This window comes from Dryobates pubescens, chromosome 1 (genome assembly GCF_014839835.1).
Source record: "Dryobates pubescens isolate bDryPub1 chromosome 1, bDryPub1.pri, whole genome shotgun sequence".
NCBI classification, from domain to species: Eukaryota; Metazoa; Chordata; class Aves; order Piciformes; family Picidae; genus Dryobates; species Dryobates pubescens.
In genome coordinates, this window is record NC_071612.1 from 52321486 (window position 1) to 52335404 (window position 13919).

The 13919-nt window shown below is 36.3% G+C and overlaps 1 protein-coding gene across 1 annotated transcript in view; it reads right to left on the reverse strand.

Annotated features, from left to right (window-relative positions):
* SPOCK3 (SPARC (osteonectin), cwcv and kazal like domains proteoglycan 3) overlaps positions 1-13919 on the reverse strand; it is a 131139-nt gene that overhangs the window by 66331 nt on the left and 50889 nt on the right. The window contains exon 4 of the mRNA XM_054165908.1: positions 5209-5323. Within this exon, the coding sequence (XP_054021883.1) occupies positions 5209-5323 (115 nt within the window). The remainder of the gene's footprint in view (positions 1-5208; positions 5324-13919) is intronic.

Genomic DNA, 13919 nt, shown 5'->3' on the forward strand with positions numbered 1-13919 from the left:
GGCAGACTCAAGTGCAGTCTATTTCTCTCATAGCAGGGAATTGTGGTGTTGCTCTGAACATTTTATACAAACCACAGAAAGCATAGCAGGACCTTTACAATGTGGGCAGGGGGCATGACAGATAGTGGGAAACTCATAAGAGACCTACATTTATCTAGAAAAATGGTACGTGCACTTAATGTACTGAATAATTTAATGCATCCAAGCATTGACTGACTTGATGTGTCTAAACAATTTTATAAGCACACTTCTTTTACTTATGGAAGAAGAAAATGAAACTATTCTGTCAGATTCCACTAAGATCAATCTGTAAATACAAGGTTAATCACTAGGGTTCTAATATATCAAAGACACTTAAAATATATTTTGAATATTATTTTTGGCCAAAAACTGATTCCTAGTTTTCAGAGCTTGTACACAAAACATTTGTAAATGTTCTTGAGCAAGCCATCACTTCACCAGTTTCTTGCAGTAAGCAGTTCAATCTGGGAATAGACTGCAATGATTGAATGATTGTGTCTCATGCGTAAATTGTCTCCTGCAGCTGGACAGAGATAAAAGCAACCAGAAACCTCTGAAGCAGATAGATACTTCTCTCCCACCTCTTTTCTTTCACCTTTAAGCATTAAGCTTACCTTTTTTTTTTTTTTTTTCAAAGAAGCATGCAGTACCAAAAAAAGAATCCTAGTCTGAGTAATCCAGCTTAAATGACAGGCACTATCTCATATTTAGTGTTACATGAAAACTGTGTGCTGGGTGGCAACCCTGCCCCATTTTCTAGGGTCCTGCTCTTCAGCAGCAGCTAACCCACTTGCTCAGAAACTCACTTATAAACTGCTGAGTTTGGTACATCAGCTTATGATTCACCGAATCTTTTTCTAAGATCAAACTAACATGATGTGCCACTTCATATTAAAGCTGTCTGTTTCAAGTCTAAGATGAAGTTAACAGACTATTTATCAGGACCTACAAATCTACAATAGCTTGTTCCTCAACTAGCTTTTTATTTTTTCTGAGTTTATTTAGTTAGCAACATTCCATGGCCTTAACAAGTTCCCTTATGTCATGGTGCCACCATAAATTCTTTTTTTGTTCAAAGTGGCAACTACAAGTATGTGAAGATTTATCTTTATCACCTGCTGCAGTGCAGATACAATGAGCACAGATCCCACTGTAGGCTACTAAAATATCTATCACCATCTACAGCCCTCCTTATCCTCTTTTATTTTCCTCTCCAGTTTTCTCCTGGCTGAACATTCATGTAACTTTTACACTTTTCCTCAAACTCACAGGGGTGAACTCAGCTCCCAGAGATTCTCAGCACCACATAATTAAATCTCTGAAAGTAAAGTGATTGAAAACTAAAACAAGTGCATGGATTTGTTTTAGTAAATGTTAAAGTGAGAAGCAGGATACATCACTGTATCACAGTATTGGCAATACTGTATTCCATTACTCCACAAGTTGTATTTGTAACTCAATGAGGTAAAGCTTGAAAGATTTTCATTATTGCATGTACAGACACTTTACAGGGATTTTTCCCTCCATAAAGCCCATCACTTAACCAATAACTATAACTGGGAAAGAACAAAGGGGTGGTAAAACACCATTTAGGCAAAATAAAAAGTTAATATCAATCTCCAGAGTTTCAAAGAATCAATGAAAAATTCTATTTTACACTGAACTCTGAATTACAGGTTTATCAGGTATTCTAGTGCTGGCAGCTACTCCCTTTCCACAGCAATGCAGATGGAACTACTTGGATAAATAGCATTAATATATATCCTGTGAGCTATAAACAAAAATCTGGCATCTCCAACCATGACCTCACACTTTCTAAAGCTCTAGCACTCTAAAATACTCCAATAATAAATGATCTATGACACTCATTTCACCTTTCTGTCAAATACTGTTCAGTCTTTTCAGGACACTTCTGGCATTAGGCATGCCAGAAGAGGAGTTGCCATCTTGGCAGTCTCCCAGAAATAAGCCTTGTGTGCAGTACCTCTGCTGCCATGGAAACTGAAGAAAGAGCAAAACTATAGAATTGCCTAACCCAAAACACCATGAAAAGGGCAGTGAGATACACGGGTTTGAAATCACACAAAGACAAGCAACATTGCAGCCAGAGCACAGTGCTGAAATCCTGAAGCTAATACAAATTTTAATACTTCTGAAAGCGCAGGTAGAGTCATAACATCAGTAGAGTGCACTATCATGGCAATTAATCCTGTTAGTATCATGCCTTATCATGTCACTAACGCTCTTGAGATGGCCAGGATATCCACTGATCACATGCTTTACTGAATAATACTGAGCACTCTATACAGGGCTCAGTAATTCAGAGAGTGCTACATAATTTGGAAATTTTACTGTACAAGTAAGAACACTGAGGACAATGGACTGAACAACAGACTGTCCACACTTAAGCCTAGCCTTTTTTCTGGAAGTCTGTTTCTAGCAAAATAAGAAAAGAAACCACTAATGTGCTTTCTCCTCTGAAACAATTATCAGCCTTCACTGATTAACAACCTCTATGCTATTATCTCAAAGAGTAACCAAATTTATATAGAGAAACTTATGAACTATGTAATAGGGCTACTTGGAAATGTTGCTTCTAATAACAGAGAATTTAAATAAATCCAGTAATTTCAACTTGATGACAGTACAGAACAATCTTTCAGCTATAACGCTTCACGCTCCTTTTCCTGAGGTACTCTAAAAATGCCCATAAATGTTTTATCTCAGAGGTATGCAGAGTCTTCTCTTCCCTGACTGTGTCTTGAGGATAGTCTTTGCCACTGTATCAGTTCACATGCTTAAAAATTGTTCAGGGCAAGTTTCATGCAAATCATCTCAGGAACATAGAGGGATCTATAACGCAAATATGGCCAACTGGAAATGTATTGACAAGTTCTTCATGAAGAGTTCCCAATTCTCAACTGTTTTTTTAATTATTTTTTTTTTTCCACAAAGACATCCCCACCTGCCTTTTCTTAAAAAAAAACAAAAAGCCCCAGACAAAACCAAAGCCAAACAAGTAACACCCCATCACTAACCAACCAACCACCAACAGCAAAAACAAAACAAAACCAAAAAACACCACCACAAACAAACAAAAATCCCCGACAAACAAAAAGGTAACAAGAAAAAAAGAGAATTCAAATGATCCATTCTTTCAAGAACACCACACAGACACACAAAGGGGAAAGGGAAAATTACTGGAATTAAATTTTGTAAAGTTTTATTCCCAGCAGACTAAATACAGACAGCCGATATATTAGAAATGGATACAGATAGGTTATATTATCGATTATCAGCCTATATTATCTTTCTCATATAACTTTTAACAGGAACTAAAAATGAGTGGAATCTTTTGGGAACTTGGAAAAACAGACGGCTCAGAGGAAAAATCAACTTGCAAATTGTAGATATCAGTAAAGGAATAAAATCTTGGGCTAAAGAAATGAAGAGTGATAAAAAGACCATTAGCCATGACTGTGAATAGGCTATTCATACCCTTATCTCACCATACTAGAAAGATCACAGACTGCATGAAGGTTATCTCTTTTAGGAAAAAAAAAACAAAACACAAGGAAACTGATTTCTCCTTGAATCTGGTTATGTGAGGGAAGCTTGGAAAATCCCTGTTGTAGCTCAGGACAGCTAAGCAGGTAACTGCTTCATCTAGTGGTTGCTATAAACCACCAAGCTGCTGCCATTTCAAAGTTTTCCATTATGAGATGGATTGTATTGTATTCACATAAGCTTTGTCTCTTTAAATTACCTTTCACAAAAAGTGCCAGTGGCTCTGGGAGGAATAATACAGGTATGAAGGCAGGTGTCAGTATATTTATGAGTTCAACCACTGTACAGAGTTTCATCTAGCCTAAAAAGTTTTCAGTCCTTACCTGCAGCATGTATGTTTAATTTGAAGATATCATTTCTTCCTCTGTTTTCAATAGCATGTGTAATACATCTCAGAAACATCAAATGATTGTGTTGTCTTTTCACAGCTGATACAAACTCCCCGACACTTCCTGTGCAGCTGAAATTAAGACTACCTAGCTTTGTCTGATAATTCTTACTCATATAATACCTTAGCAAATCAAAATGTATAGCTTTACACTGAGATTGTTTGATATAAACAGTTTAGCTGTACAAATTATGCAGAGGTTTTTTGCTAATTAACTACAGCTGCAGATCAAGAATAGTATAAACTTTTCCTTTAACTATGTACTATCTTGCTTGTTTAAGAAGCTACAGATGGGTGTATTTAACATAACTACACACTTGGAAAAACACTGCTTATGTAATTTATAAAACTGTACTGACTCTCTACAAAGCTTGAAATACTCCATGTACATCAGATAAAAAAGTCTTATTTTCCCTATTTTTTTTCAGGCTCTACTACACAAAGCACATTAAGACACATTCCATTAAATTTACTAAGTTTAGACTTTCTATTATGCTCTGTGTCGTATAATGAAGTGCAAAAAAACCTGAATAATCCCAAGTAAAAAAAAATATAACTTGACTCTATCTCCTCAGCAAACAGCAATCTCAGGGCTCAACTAAATGCATGGTTCAGGCCCCCAGATAAAAGTCACAGAAGTACATCAATATTTTTCCACTCCAAGACCTACATAAATAAAGCACCTGGAACTCTCCTCCCCCCAAAAATAAGACTATAAATCATCTACATCTGGATTCCAGAATAAGTTTATCATATATTTGTTCCTTATATTAGCAAGTCCAGAGTGCAAATAAATTGGCATGCACAGAAGAAAAAATAAAAACAACAAAAAAAGAAAAACAACCCCAAACATCTTACACTGTAACACTCTGAGGCACAGTTTTGAATGCTCTACTTTCATACAAGAAGTGATGAAGTCAAAGTATTGTACAGCAGCAGGACACTCAATTGTTATATTCATTTGGTATCAGACCAGAAGCGATTTTCTTGTATGTATTTATATCAGCAACTTGAACTATTTAAATATGTATACCCTCCAGTTTACCACCCTATCAAAAGAAGCAAGTCTTAAATATTCTAATTGAATTATGCATACATAATTACTTCTAAACTCCCCTCCTACTCTGCTCATATGTTGCTAAATAACTCAGCTAATTATAGTGTGTTTATGGTTTACAGTCAGTCATGAACACTATAAAAAAACTCTATAGGATTACTTTTAAAGTATTTACCTGTGTGTAAGCCTTCGGTGACTAATGCAAACAGCAGTTTGTTGATCCTGTGCAACACAGACCTTATGGCGACTACATTTCATCTTTAAACATGGATCTTTAGCCGGATCTAAAGCTAAAAATAATTTTAGAAAATTGTTAACAATTATCTAGAAAGATGCAATTAAGCAAAGAAACACACCACACAAAATCCACCAAATATGTGGAGGGGGGCTGGCCTGCTGCTTGTATAGCATACCAGACTGAAAGACTGATTTCACCAGGAGAAAATGCAGCACACTCAATGGTAATGCAAAATGAAGTGGTGAGAAACTTCTTGCCAAGGAAAACAAAACATAGTCTGCATATTCTCTTACATCACTGGGTTTTATTTCTGTAAGTACTAAGTACCCTATCCAACTCTCTCCTGGTCAATGCTCCTAACAAGGCAAAAAAATGGTGCTGGTTTTTACTGTAGCTGAAATAGTATTTTTGGTATTAGAATTTGCTTAGAAGTTTTAAGACATTTGTATAGCCATTATCTCATTCAGAACAACAAAGTTCCAGAGAAGCCAATTTTGAGGTGGATATCATTGCCTACAGTTCTCTGTTTCAGTCATGCAATTTCTAAACAGAATTAGGTTTGCGAATTTTATAGCTTAGAAGCCACTGCATTTCTGAAATCACAATACAGCCATAAAGCAAAAAATAACAAAAAAAAGTCAGAAAGGCAAGTGACATCTGATCAGGAGTTTGGAATTCAGATATTCTCTCCCGTATCTCCCGCAAAATACAAGAGCTTTTTAAAATCTGAAAGCCAAGACGCTAATAAAAATACTTTCAGTCCATTTTTTTTCATTCCTACTATGAGAGAAAAGGAAAAGCATCCATCTGCTAAATTCTGCTGTTGCTTAGCTAAGAATGTCCTCACCATTACATTCCTTAAACAACTGCCACTTACTGTAACCCAGAAATACTGTTACTTCTACCTTGAAAGTAATTTCCTGTTCCTGCCTAGTAAGATACAATTGCATTCTTCTGATTCAACATTAAGTGGTGAAGGATGACATTGAATGCCTCCTCCCCTGAAGGTGTTCAAGGCCAGGCTAGATGATGCCTTGAGCAAACTGGTCTAGTGGAAGTTGTCCCTGCCCATAGCATGGGGGTTGGAATCAGATGATCCTCAAGGTACCTTCCAAACTGAAGCTAATTCTGTCCTGGGAATTTACTAAGAAATTGCAACTCAGATGATACTTCATTAAAAGTATACCAAACATGTAGGTGAGTGATTTGTATGAACCCAACATAAATTCTACCTGCAGTATTCTAGGTCTCTTATTTCTGTGTTCTGGATTTTATTTTATTTTTTTGCAGCTGGTCCTTTAGTTGTTAATCCATACTCATCTTTGAACTACACTTTAAACTACAAACATTCATGTCTGGTTGTAACCTCAGAAGATCCAAATAATTTGTGTGTTACTTATTAAATCTGAATGGCCTATTTCTTGAGCAACCATGCTACATGACAATAATAGAGTAACATTTCTGCCAACTTACGCTCTCAAGCAACAATTAACTTCTCCCTTCTTTGAATTCCATGGTGTCTTTCAGGTAGATCTATAGGCATCATTTAAGTTTAATACCACTCGAAAAAAAGACCCCTAACAACCCAGCCTAATACATTAAACATTGAAGGTTATCTTAAAGAGAGAACCCTAAAAATTCTGAAACAAAACAAGGCGGAGGGGAAAGCTATGAACAACTTGAATTCAGTTTATCTTGACTTTAGCATATTACTGTCCAGTCTTTTTTAGTACAGACATTCTTTGCCTGTTCTTCACATTTGCTTATAAAATATAGATTTGTGTACATGTTTTCATTAAGGAAAGTTATGTTCCTTCTGTTCTACATGATCAAAAGTAAACTTTTAACCACACCTCTATTTTAGCTGACAGAAGATATTAAAATATGGCTGACTAATCATGGACCCAGGAAACAAGAACCAGGCTGATCATTAATTGAAGGTTTAACACACAACTTTGTGCTGTGAAGTACAATTAAATGCAGTCTAAACATTGACTTTTTCAGTTTTACTTCCTTCTGTCCAAAAAAATATAAACCATATAACCAACAAAGCAGCAAAGTGATGGAATAATTAATGCAATAATTCAATGCAGATGGAAAATAAATATTTTAAATACAGTATCAGACACATGCATTTCCTTTCCAGATACTTTTATTTCTACAGCAAAGCAGTCATAAAACCAGTCAACCACAATAAGTATGATTACAACAACTCTAAAGAAGGGGCATGCAAATGCACGAAAAAAACTGAACTACGGTAACAGAGTTGAAGATACAATTAATGAAAGTATATTCAGTATCCTTGTCCAATACACTTTAGATTCTGGAATCCATGTCAAATACTTTTTCTGTTTTAAGTCAGGCAGAATGTGATGTCTGTCCCTAGCATACATGAATAAATAATCAATTAATATATTGTTCCAAATACCTCTTCCCAGAATGTTCCTTGATGGAGACACTAAGGTAATAATACTGCAATATGATATTGGCATATCTCCAATAACTGTTTTTCCCCAAACCAAACAGGTTAATGGAATAAAAGTACATAAAGAGAAATTTGGAATCACATTAAGGATGCTGAGTTCAATATCAAACAGAAAATGTGTTTTCAGGAGAAGCGTTGAATGGAGGAGATCATGTAACTTTCTACTGACATGATAATTTCTTTTCCCAAATTCTTGGAACACTGAAGGTATTTTTGACAATTTCATCAAAAGTTAGCAAGCCATAACACATCTATTTGCTGATGTTACACACAGAATACAACTTTACAACCAAGAGATGGTACTACCACATCTTGCTTTTATTACAATATAAAGTTGGTATCAAACCAAGGATGACATCTTGTTTATTCTGGTTCCATTAAAAAAACAAAACACAACAAATCAAGCAAAAATACTCCTTAAAACACTGCCACATATGCAAGTAAATGAAAACACTGTAAGGTTTATAAATAGATAAGCAAATAAACAGAACTCCGAAAGACCTAACTAGAAAGAAGTGCTGGGTTTCAGCAGCCCTCCTTAGAAACTGTATAAATTGTATTGAGTAGTAACACACCATTAAGTTTCTTACGTATTTAAGCACGCTTTTTCTAACAAAGATAAAACAGATTGCTTAACATTCTGTGTTAAAAATACATCTCTATGCAGCACCCATACACAACTTGCATCTTTTAAATGACAGACAATGACACATGTTCATTGGTGACTAATGCTAGAAAGTAGTTGTGCAAGACAGATTATCTGCAAGGCAATCCCTTCCTGGCTCTATGCTGGCATCAGACTCAGCTGTGCTCTGTCCGTTTTTCTCCTCTAAGAAGTTTCTTTGAAGAAAATCTAACAGCTTACAAAAAGAAAAGGCTCATTCATAACTGTGGCTAAATTATAATACATTCTGTGCATGCACACATTGTTTCAATAGAAGAAGCTATGATTGATTGTTTCTTTTAAGGTCATTTTATAAACCAAAGTGAAGTACTGAATTTGCACATGTATGCATACACATCTGTATTTAAGACATAAGACTCTCTTAGTAGCTCTGTCCAGGTGCAGAGAAATTAAGAATTTTAAGGATTTTTTTATATTATCTCTAATAATTGGACATTGAACAATACATCAGCTGAGTTCATTAAGCTATCAGAGGTATTTCTTTGTAGCTAACAGTTTACAGGAGAGTCTGAGTGTGGCGGGTTGAAGTTTCCCCCAGCATTAACTTTGCCAGACCAACTCAGTTAGAAGCAAATGGATCTGTATTTACCAGCAAAAAAATACACTCTACAATGGAATGCAATGAATACATACAAAATATACAGTATTTACAATATGATACAGATATTTACAATTAGCAAACAAAACGAAAACCGCCCTAGTCAGAGACTGCTCCCCACCATCCCACAAGAGAGAGAGACCAAGAGAAGCAGAGAGAAAGCACTGGGTTAGACTTAACTAAACAGCTCAGCCAAGGCTAGCCGACAAGCAGGTTAATCGCTCCTGAGCGAAGCAAACCAGCAGAGATCAGAAAAGAAAAAAAATTAAATGTTTAGGTACAGCCTGTTTCATTCTAGATATTTATCCAATGAATTTGTTTAGAATAATCTTATGTTTTCCTTTTTACACACACTAGTGATTTATTTATATTTTTTGTACTTTTCTGCCCCAAATGTGTAACTAAATTTTAAAGGCATAACCTAAAACCACCACAATCCACCCCTTCTAAACAATTTCATTGGCTGCTAATACTACCCATCTAATCTAAAAAAGTATCCACAGTAATGAGTGAATAAAGTTCATAGCCAGAAATGGACTATCTCAGATGTAGACAATTCAGAAGTTAAAAAAAAAAAAAAAAAAAACAACACCAAGAAAAACAGAAAACAATTTGTTTCTCCACAGATGAGGCGAAGAAAAGGAACCGTGCACTGTAGACTCCTCATGGATTCCTCTTTTTGGACATGACATTGTATCTGTAAAACACTCTGAATTTAAACTCCCTCAGCCAAAGTTAGATTTCTTTGTGGAAAACACTGAATTTCACCATTCTCTTGCATTAACCAGTAAGTGTGACCAGGACCTTCAGCAGAAACCATCCCTCAGACAGGTTTGGCCTCTCCTGAAGGAGAAAATACCCAAACAGTTTTGCCCAACAAATTCTTTTCTCTAACCACAGGAACTCTATCACCTTCTACCTTTCGTAGCAAATCTGAGAGTTCAGGTCCAGCTCGATTCACTGAACCTCTACTATTTACCAGCGAGGTTGCTTGTGCTAGATGTTTCTCCCAGTTTTTCAAAGATCCACCCCCCCATGGCTTTAAGAGTGTTCTTCAGCAAACCGCTTTATCATTCCATCTTCCCTGCAGCTGGTGCATAGTAGGGAATGTGGCATATCCACTCAATGCAAACTGGATCTCTCTGGCAGATCCTTTCACCTTCTCTCGCTTAATGGCGAAACCTGCATTCAGGAAAATGTCAATGATTTTGTTACCTTTCTCGAAGGCTTCTTCAGCAGTTTTACCCCAGACGACAATATCGTCAATGAACTAAAACCACCACACTGAGTTAGAGGACACTTTTTCAGACAAAGGGAACAACTTCCTGAGCAAGACCGGGCTCTCCTACCAAAGAGATTTACGTATACACTCAGTCAGTTCTAGACTATACTCAATCTTACAGTACTGATGGAATCCCTCATACTTGCTGACTCAGTGGTTATCATGTCCTGCATGAAGCTCTTGAACACCTCAAGTGTGGCATACATTCATTATACAGCAAAAATGACTATGGGACTGTCTTAGTACAGGGGCTCCTGTACTGGAATATACCAGCACAGCTGCAGGTGCCAAAATCACAAGATCATCTTGAGATTCAAAGGCACATTCAACACACAGGGTCTTGCCATTAACATGAACTCACATTATCATTCAGTGACCAGCTATGAGCCTCCTACAGAAGTCTTTTTTCCATATGTTACATGAAAACTTCTTAGTTACTCAAGCAGTTTTAGTGATGCAGCAGGAGTCACAGAAGAATGTATGCCTTTGGACACATTTTTTTTGCAGTATCTCACTGTAGCAAGACAGCGAGCATATAAATCACCAATATAAAAGCATGGAATTTTAGAACATGAAAAAGTCAATTACCTGAAGGGTCCATGTCTGCCTGGATTAACAACATAGCTTAGAAAGCCAGAGGACAAAATACAGAAAGAAATGTTGCTAGAAACTGAAAAGTAGTGCAAGTCTCTTCTTCTCCCCCCCCCCAATAACACATGCTGTAGATCAACCTATATAATGAAATACTTTGCATCTAAACTTTATGAATCTGTTTTGCACAATCTCACATTTTTAACTTGCATTTTTAAAATGTCAGACAGAGATTGCGTTAGTGATTTTCTCAACTTTGAAAGGACTAAAAAAACTTAGATATTTATGAAAGGATGGCTATGGCTTGCCTTTTTTTTTAAACCTGTTTTACTTCATGCCTGGAACAGACACATGAACAGTTTTCACAGTAAATGAAGGCTGAATGACAAGAAAAACATTTTCAAAACCAGAGTCTGAAGTTTTTCAGGCTGGGAAAATTTGCCTTACCATTGTGACATATCTGACTATATACAGAATCTCCATGACGTCATCCTAAATATCTTAAATTACCATGAAAATGCGTAATTTTATTCCAGGAAAAATATAATTGATTTCACCTAACCATAAAACTTGGTAAACTCGGGAAATAAGTCTGTAATTCTTCACCGTTTCTTATGTCAAACCCTAATAAAACATGCCTGCTTTGCCCCAGCTGAAGAGTATGCAGATCTAGACTGACACAACCACACAATCCTCTCCATTTCTGCAGCTACGAGACAGTACAATGTTCACACTGAAAATATCCCAAGTGTCAAAATCTACTGTGGAGCCATTTATGTATCCTTCAGAGCTATTTCTTCAGCATGAAACAGGCATCATTCTCAGGTTTTACCACTTCCCATCTACTAAAATATCTTCCTAATTATGAAGGCTAAAAATGAAAATGTGGCTTGCACAGCACAATTATATTGTCATTAAAAATAGGTGACCATTTCCACTATGTTGAGGAAACTCTTGGAGTAATTAGTATGTCTAATTTAAGTTTTAACAGAAATTATTTATTAGTGGCTACAATGTATCAGCTAACTTCCTTAAAAGGTCTGATACAATCAGCTTCTATATATTTTAAAGATTTGTTAACTCTATAATACTCAGCTTTATTTCAAAGAATCACCAAATGATAAGGGGTTGGAAGGACCTCTGAAGATCATCTAGTCCAATCCCCCTGCTAGAGCAGGATCCCCTAGAGTAAATCACACAGGAACACGTGCAGGCTGGTTCAGAATGCCTCCAGAGGAGACTTCACAACCACTCTGGGTATTCTGTTCCAGTGCTCTGCCACCCTCAAATTGAAAATTTCCACCACCCCCCGCCTTATGTTTACATGGAATCTCTTGTGTTCCAGTTTGTATTCATTGCCCCTTGTCCTATCACTGGACACTACTGACAGGAGTCCATTTTCATGACACTCACCCTTTATTTATAGGCATATATTGAGCTCATAACATTCAGAAAAATGTGTTTCCTCTGGGTTGTTTGTCTACATGCCCAGTTTACGTTTGTCCATACATATGCCCCAAATAATACCACACACTGTACTAAATTTCAGCAAGTAGAAAAATATCACAGCCACAAAAACTATTTACCAAAAACTACTTGGTGACATCTATGATTTCTCTAAGAATTTATGTTGCAAATGAAAAATAATTTTCTATTGAAAAATTATGGAGCAGAATAAGGATCACCTGGTTAGTTTCATAGATGGGTATATGCTGGTTATTCTCACATACTAAGAAAGCAGTATTTTAAAATGTATGCAATTATGAGTAATGGATCTATTTATAATTCAAATTTGGAAGAGGATTTCAGCAAAGCTTCCCAACATCTCTCCTGTAAGTTAATTTACAGCTAGTGCTCCCAGAATTAGCCAAAGCACCATTTTTATTTGGAATATAAGAAGAAATCAAGATTATCAAGATGCCACAGAGGAATCCTCTTCATAGGAGTTATGTGGTAGAAACAACAGTAAATTCCATTATTTCACAATCTGCTGAGTGCATTCTGATATATTCCTAATTTTCCATTCCTAGTAAAATGAAGGGGGGGAAGGGGGGAAGGTTAAGGGCAAAGGTTATATATGTAAATTCTGTTTCTCTCTTTCAAAGTTTGTGATTCATTTCTGATAAGCAAAACAAGACCCAGACAGACATTCTGCTTTACTACACTTACCAAGACTAAAGCTATGTTTGGAGTATCTTGTGAGTGGTTTCATTCCTCTGGTTTAAAAAGAAGGTCTACCTTATTTGTCTACAAAGTTTTCACATTTAACAATGGGTGAAGAAAAACCTAAATTATCTAAAAATTTTAATTAAAATATTAACAATTAGGCCAAATGTCTAGGTTACAACCATCCACTACTGTGGATTTACAGTAAAACATGCCTATCTTGCTATGCAGCATACCTACTGAGAATAAACACTTAATTTCAACAAGAAAATGACTCATTGCGCAACTAGCAATCTGAGATTTGTGAATAAAAATGAGATAATAATCAAAAATAGCCTACCTCAGTAACCTGGTGGAGATGTTCTGAAAAAGATGAATCTCAAACTTTTGTTTCTTCTCCCAGGGACTGTATCTGTCATTTAAGAATCCCTACATAACATGAAAAGCAGAATGGGTAGCTACTATTGGCAGCTTCAGAAGAGCAATCTTCTTGAACATGTTTTATCTGGCCACATGAATCTCCAACTTTAGTAAGAAGGATAGAAAGAAAGTCTGTCTGTAGGTGGCCAAGCAAGCACTTAGGAGTTTAGATTAAAATCTCTGAATGTTACAGGCTGTCTTAGAAGTCTGGTTTCTAACTTGTCAGCAAATGCTTCAACAATTAAGGTGGCTGCATGCATTAAGGCACCTTCCAAGAAAGCACCTATTCTCATGAGTGCTCAGAATTGTCCCCACTGATGAATCAAGGACAATTGTGTAAAGCCTCCGATCAAGCTTCTGTCAGATGCATCATTGTTTCTAGCATTTTATATTGCCAAGCTCTGGTATATTAGCACTGAGT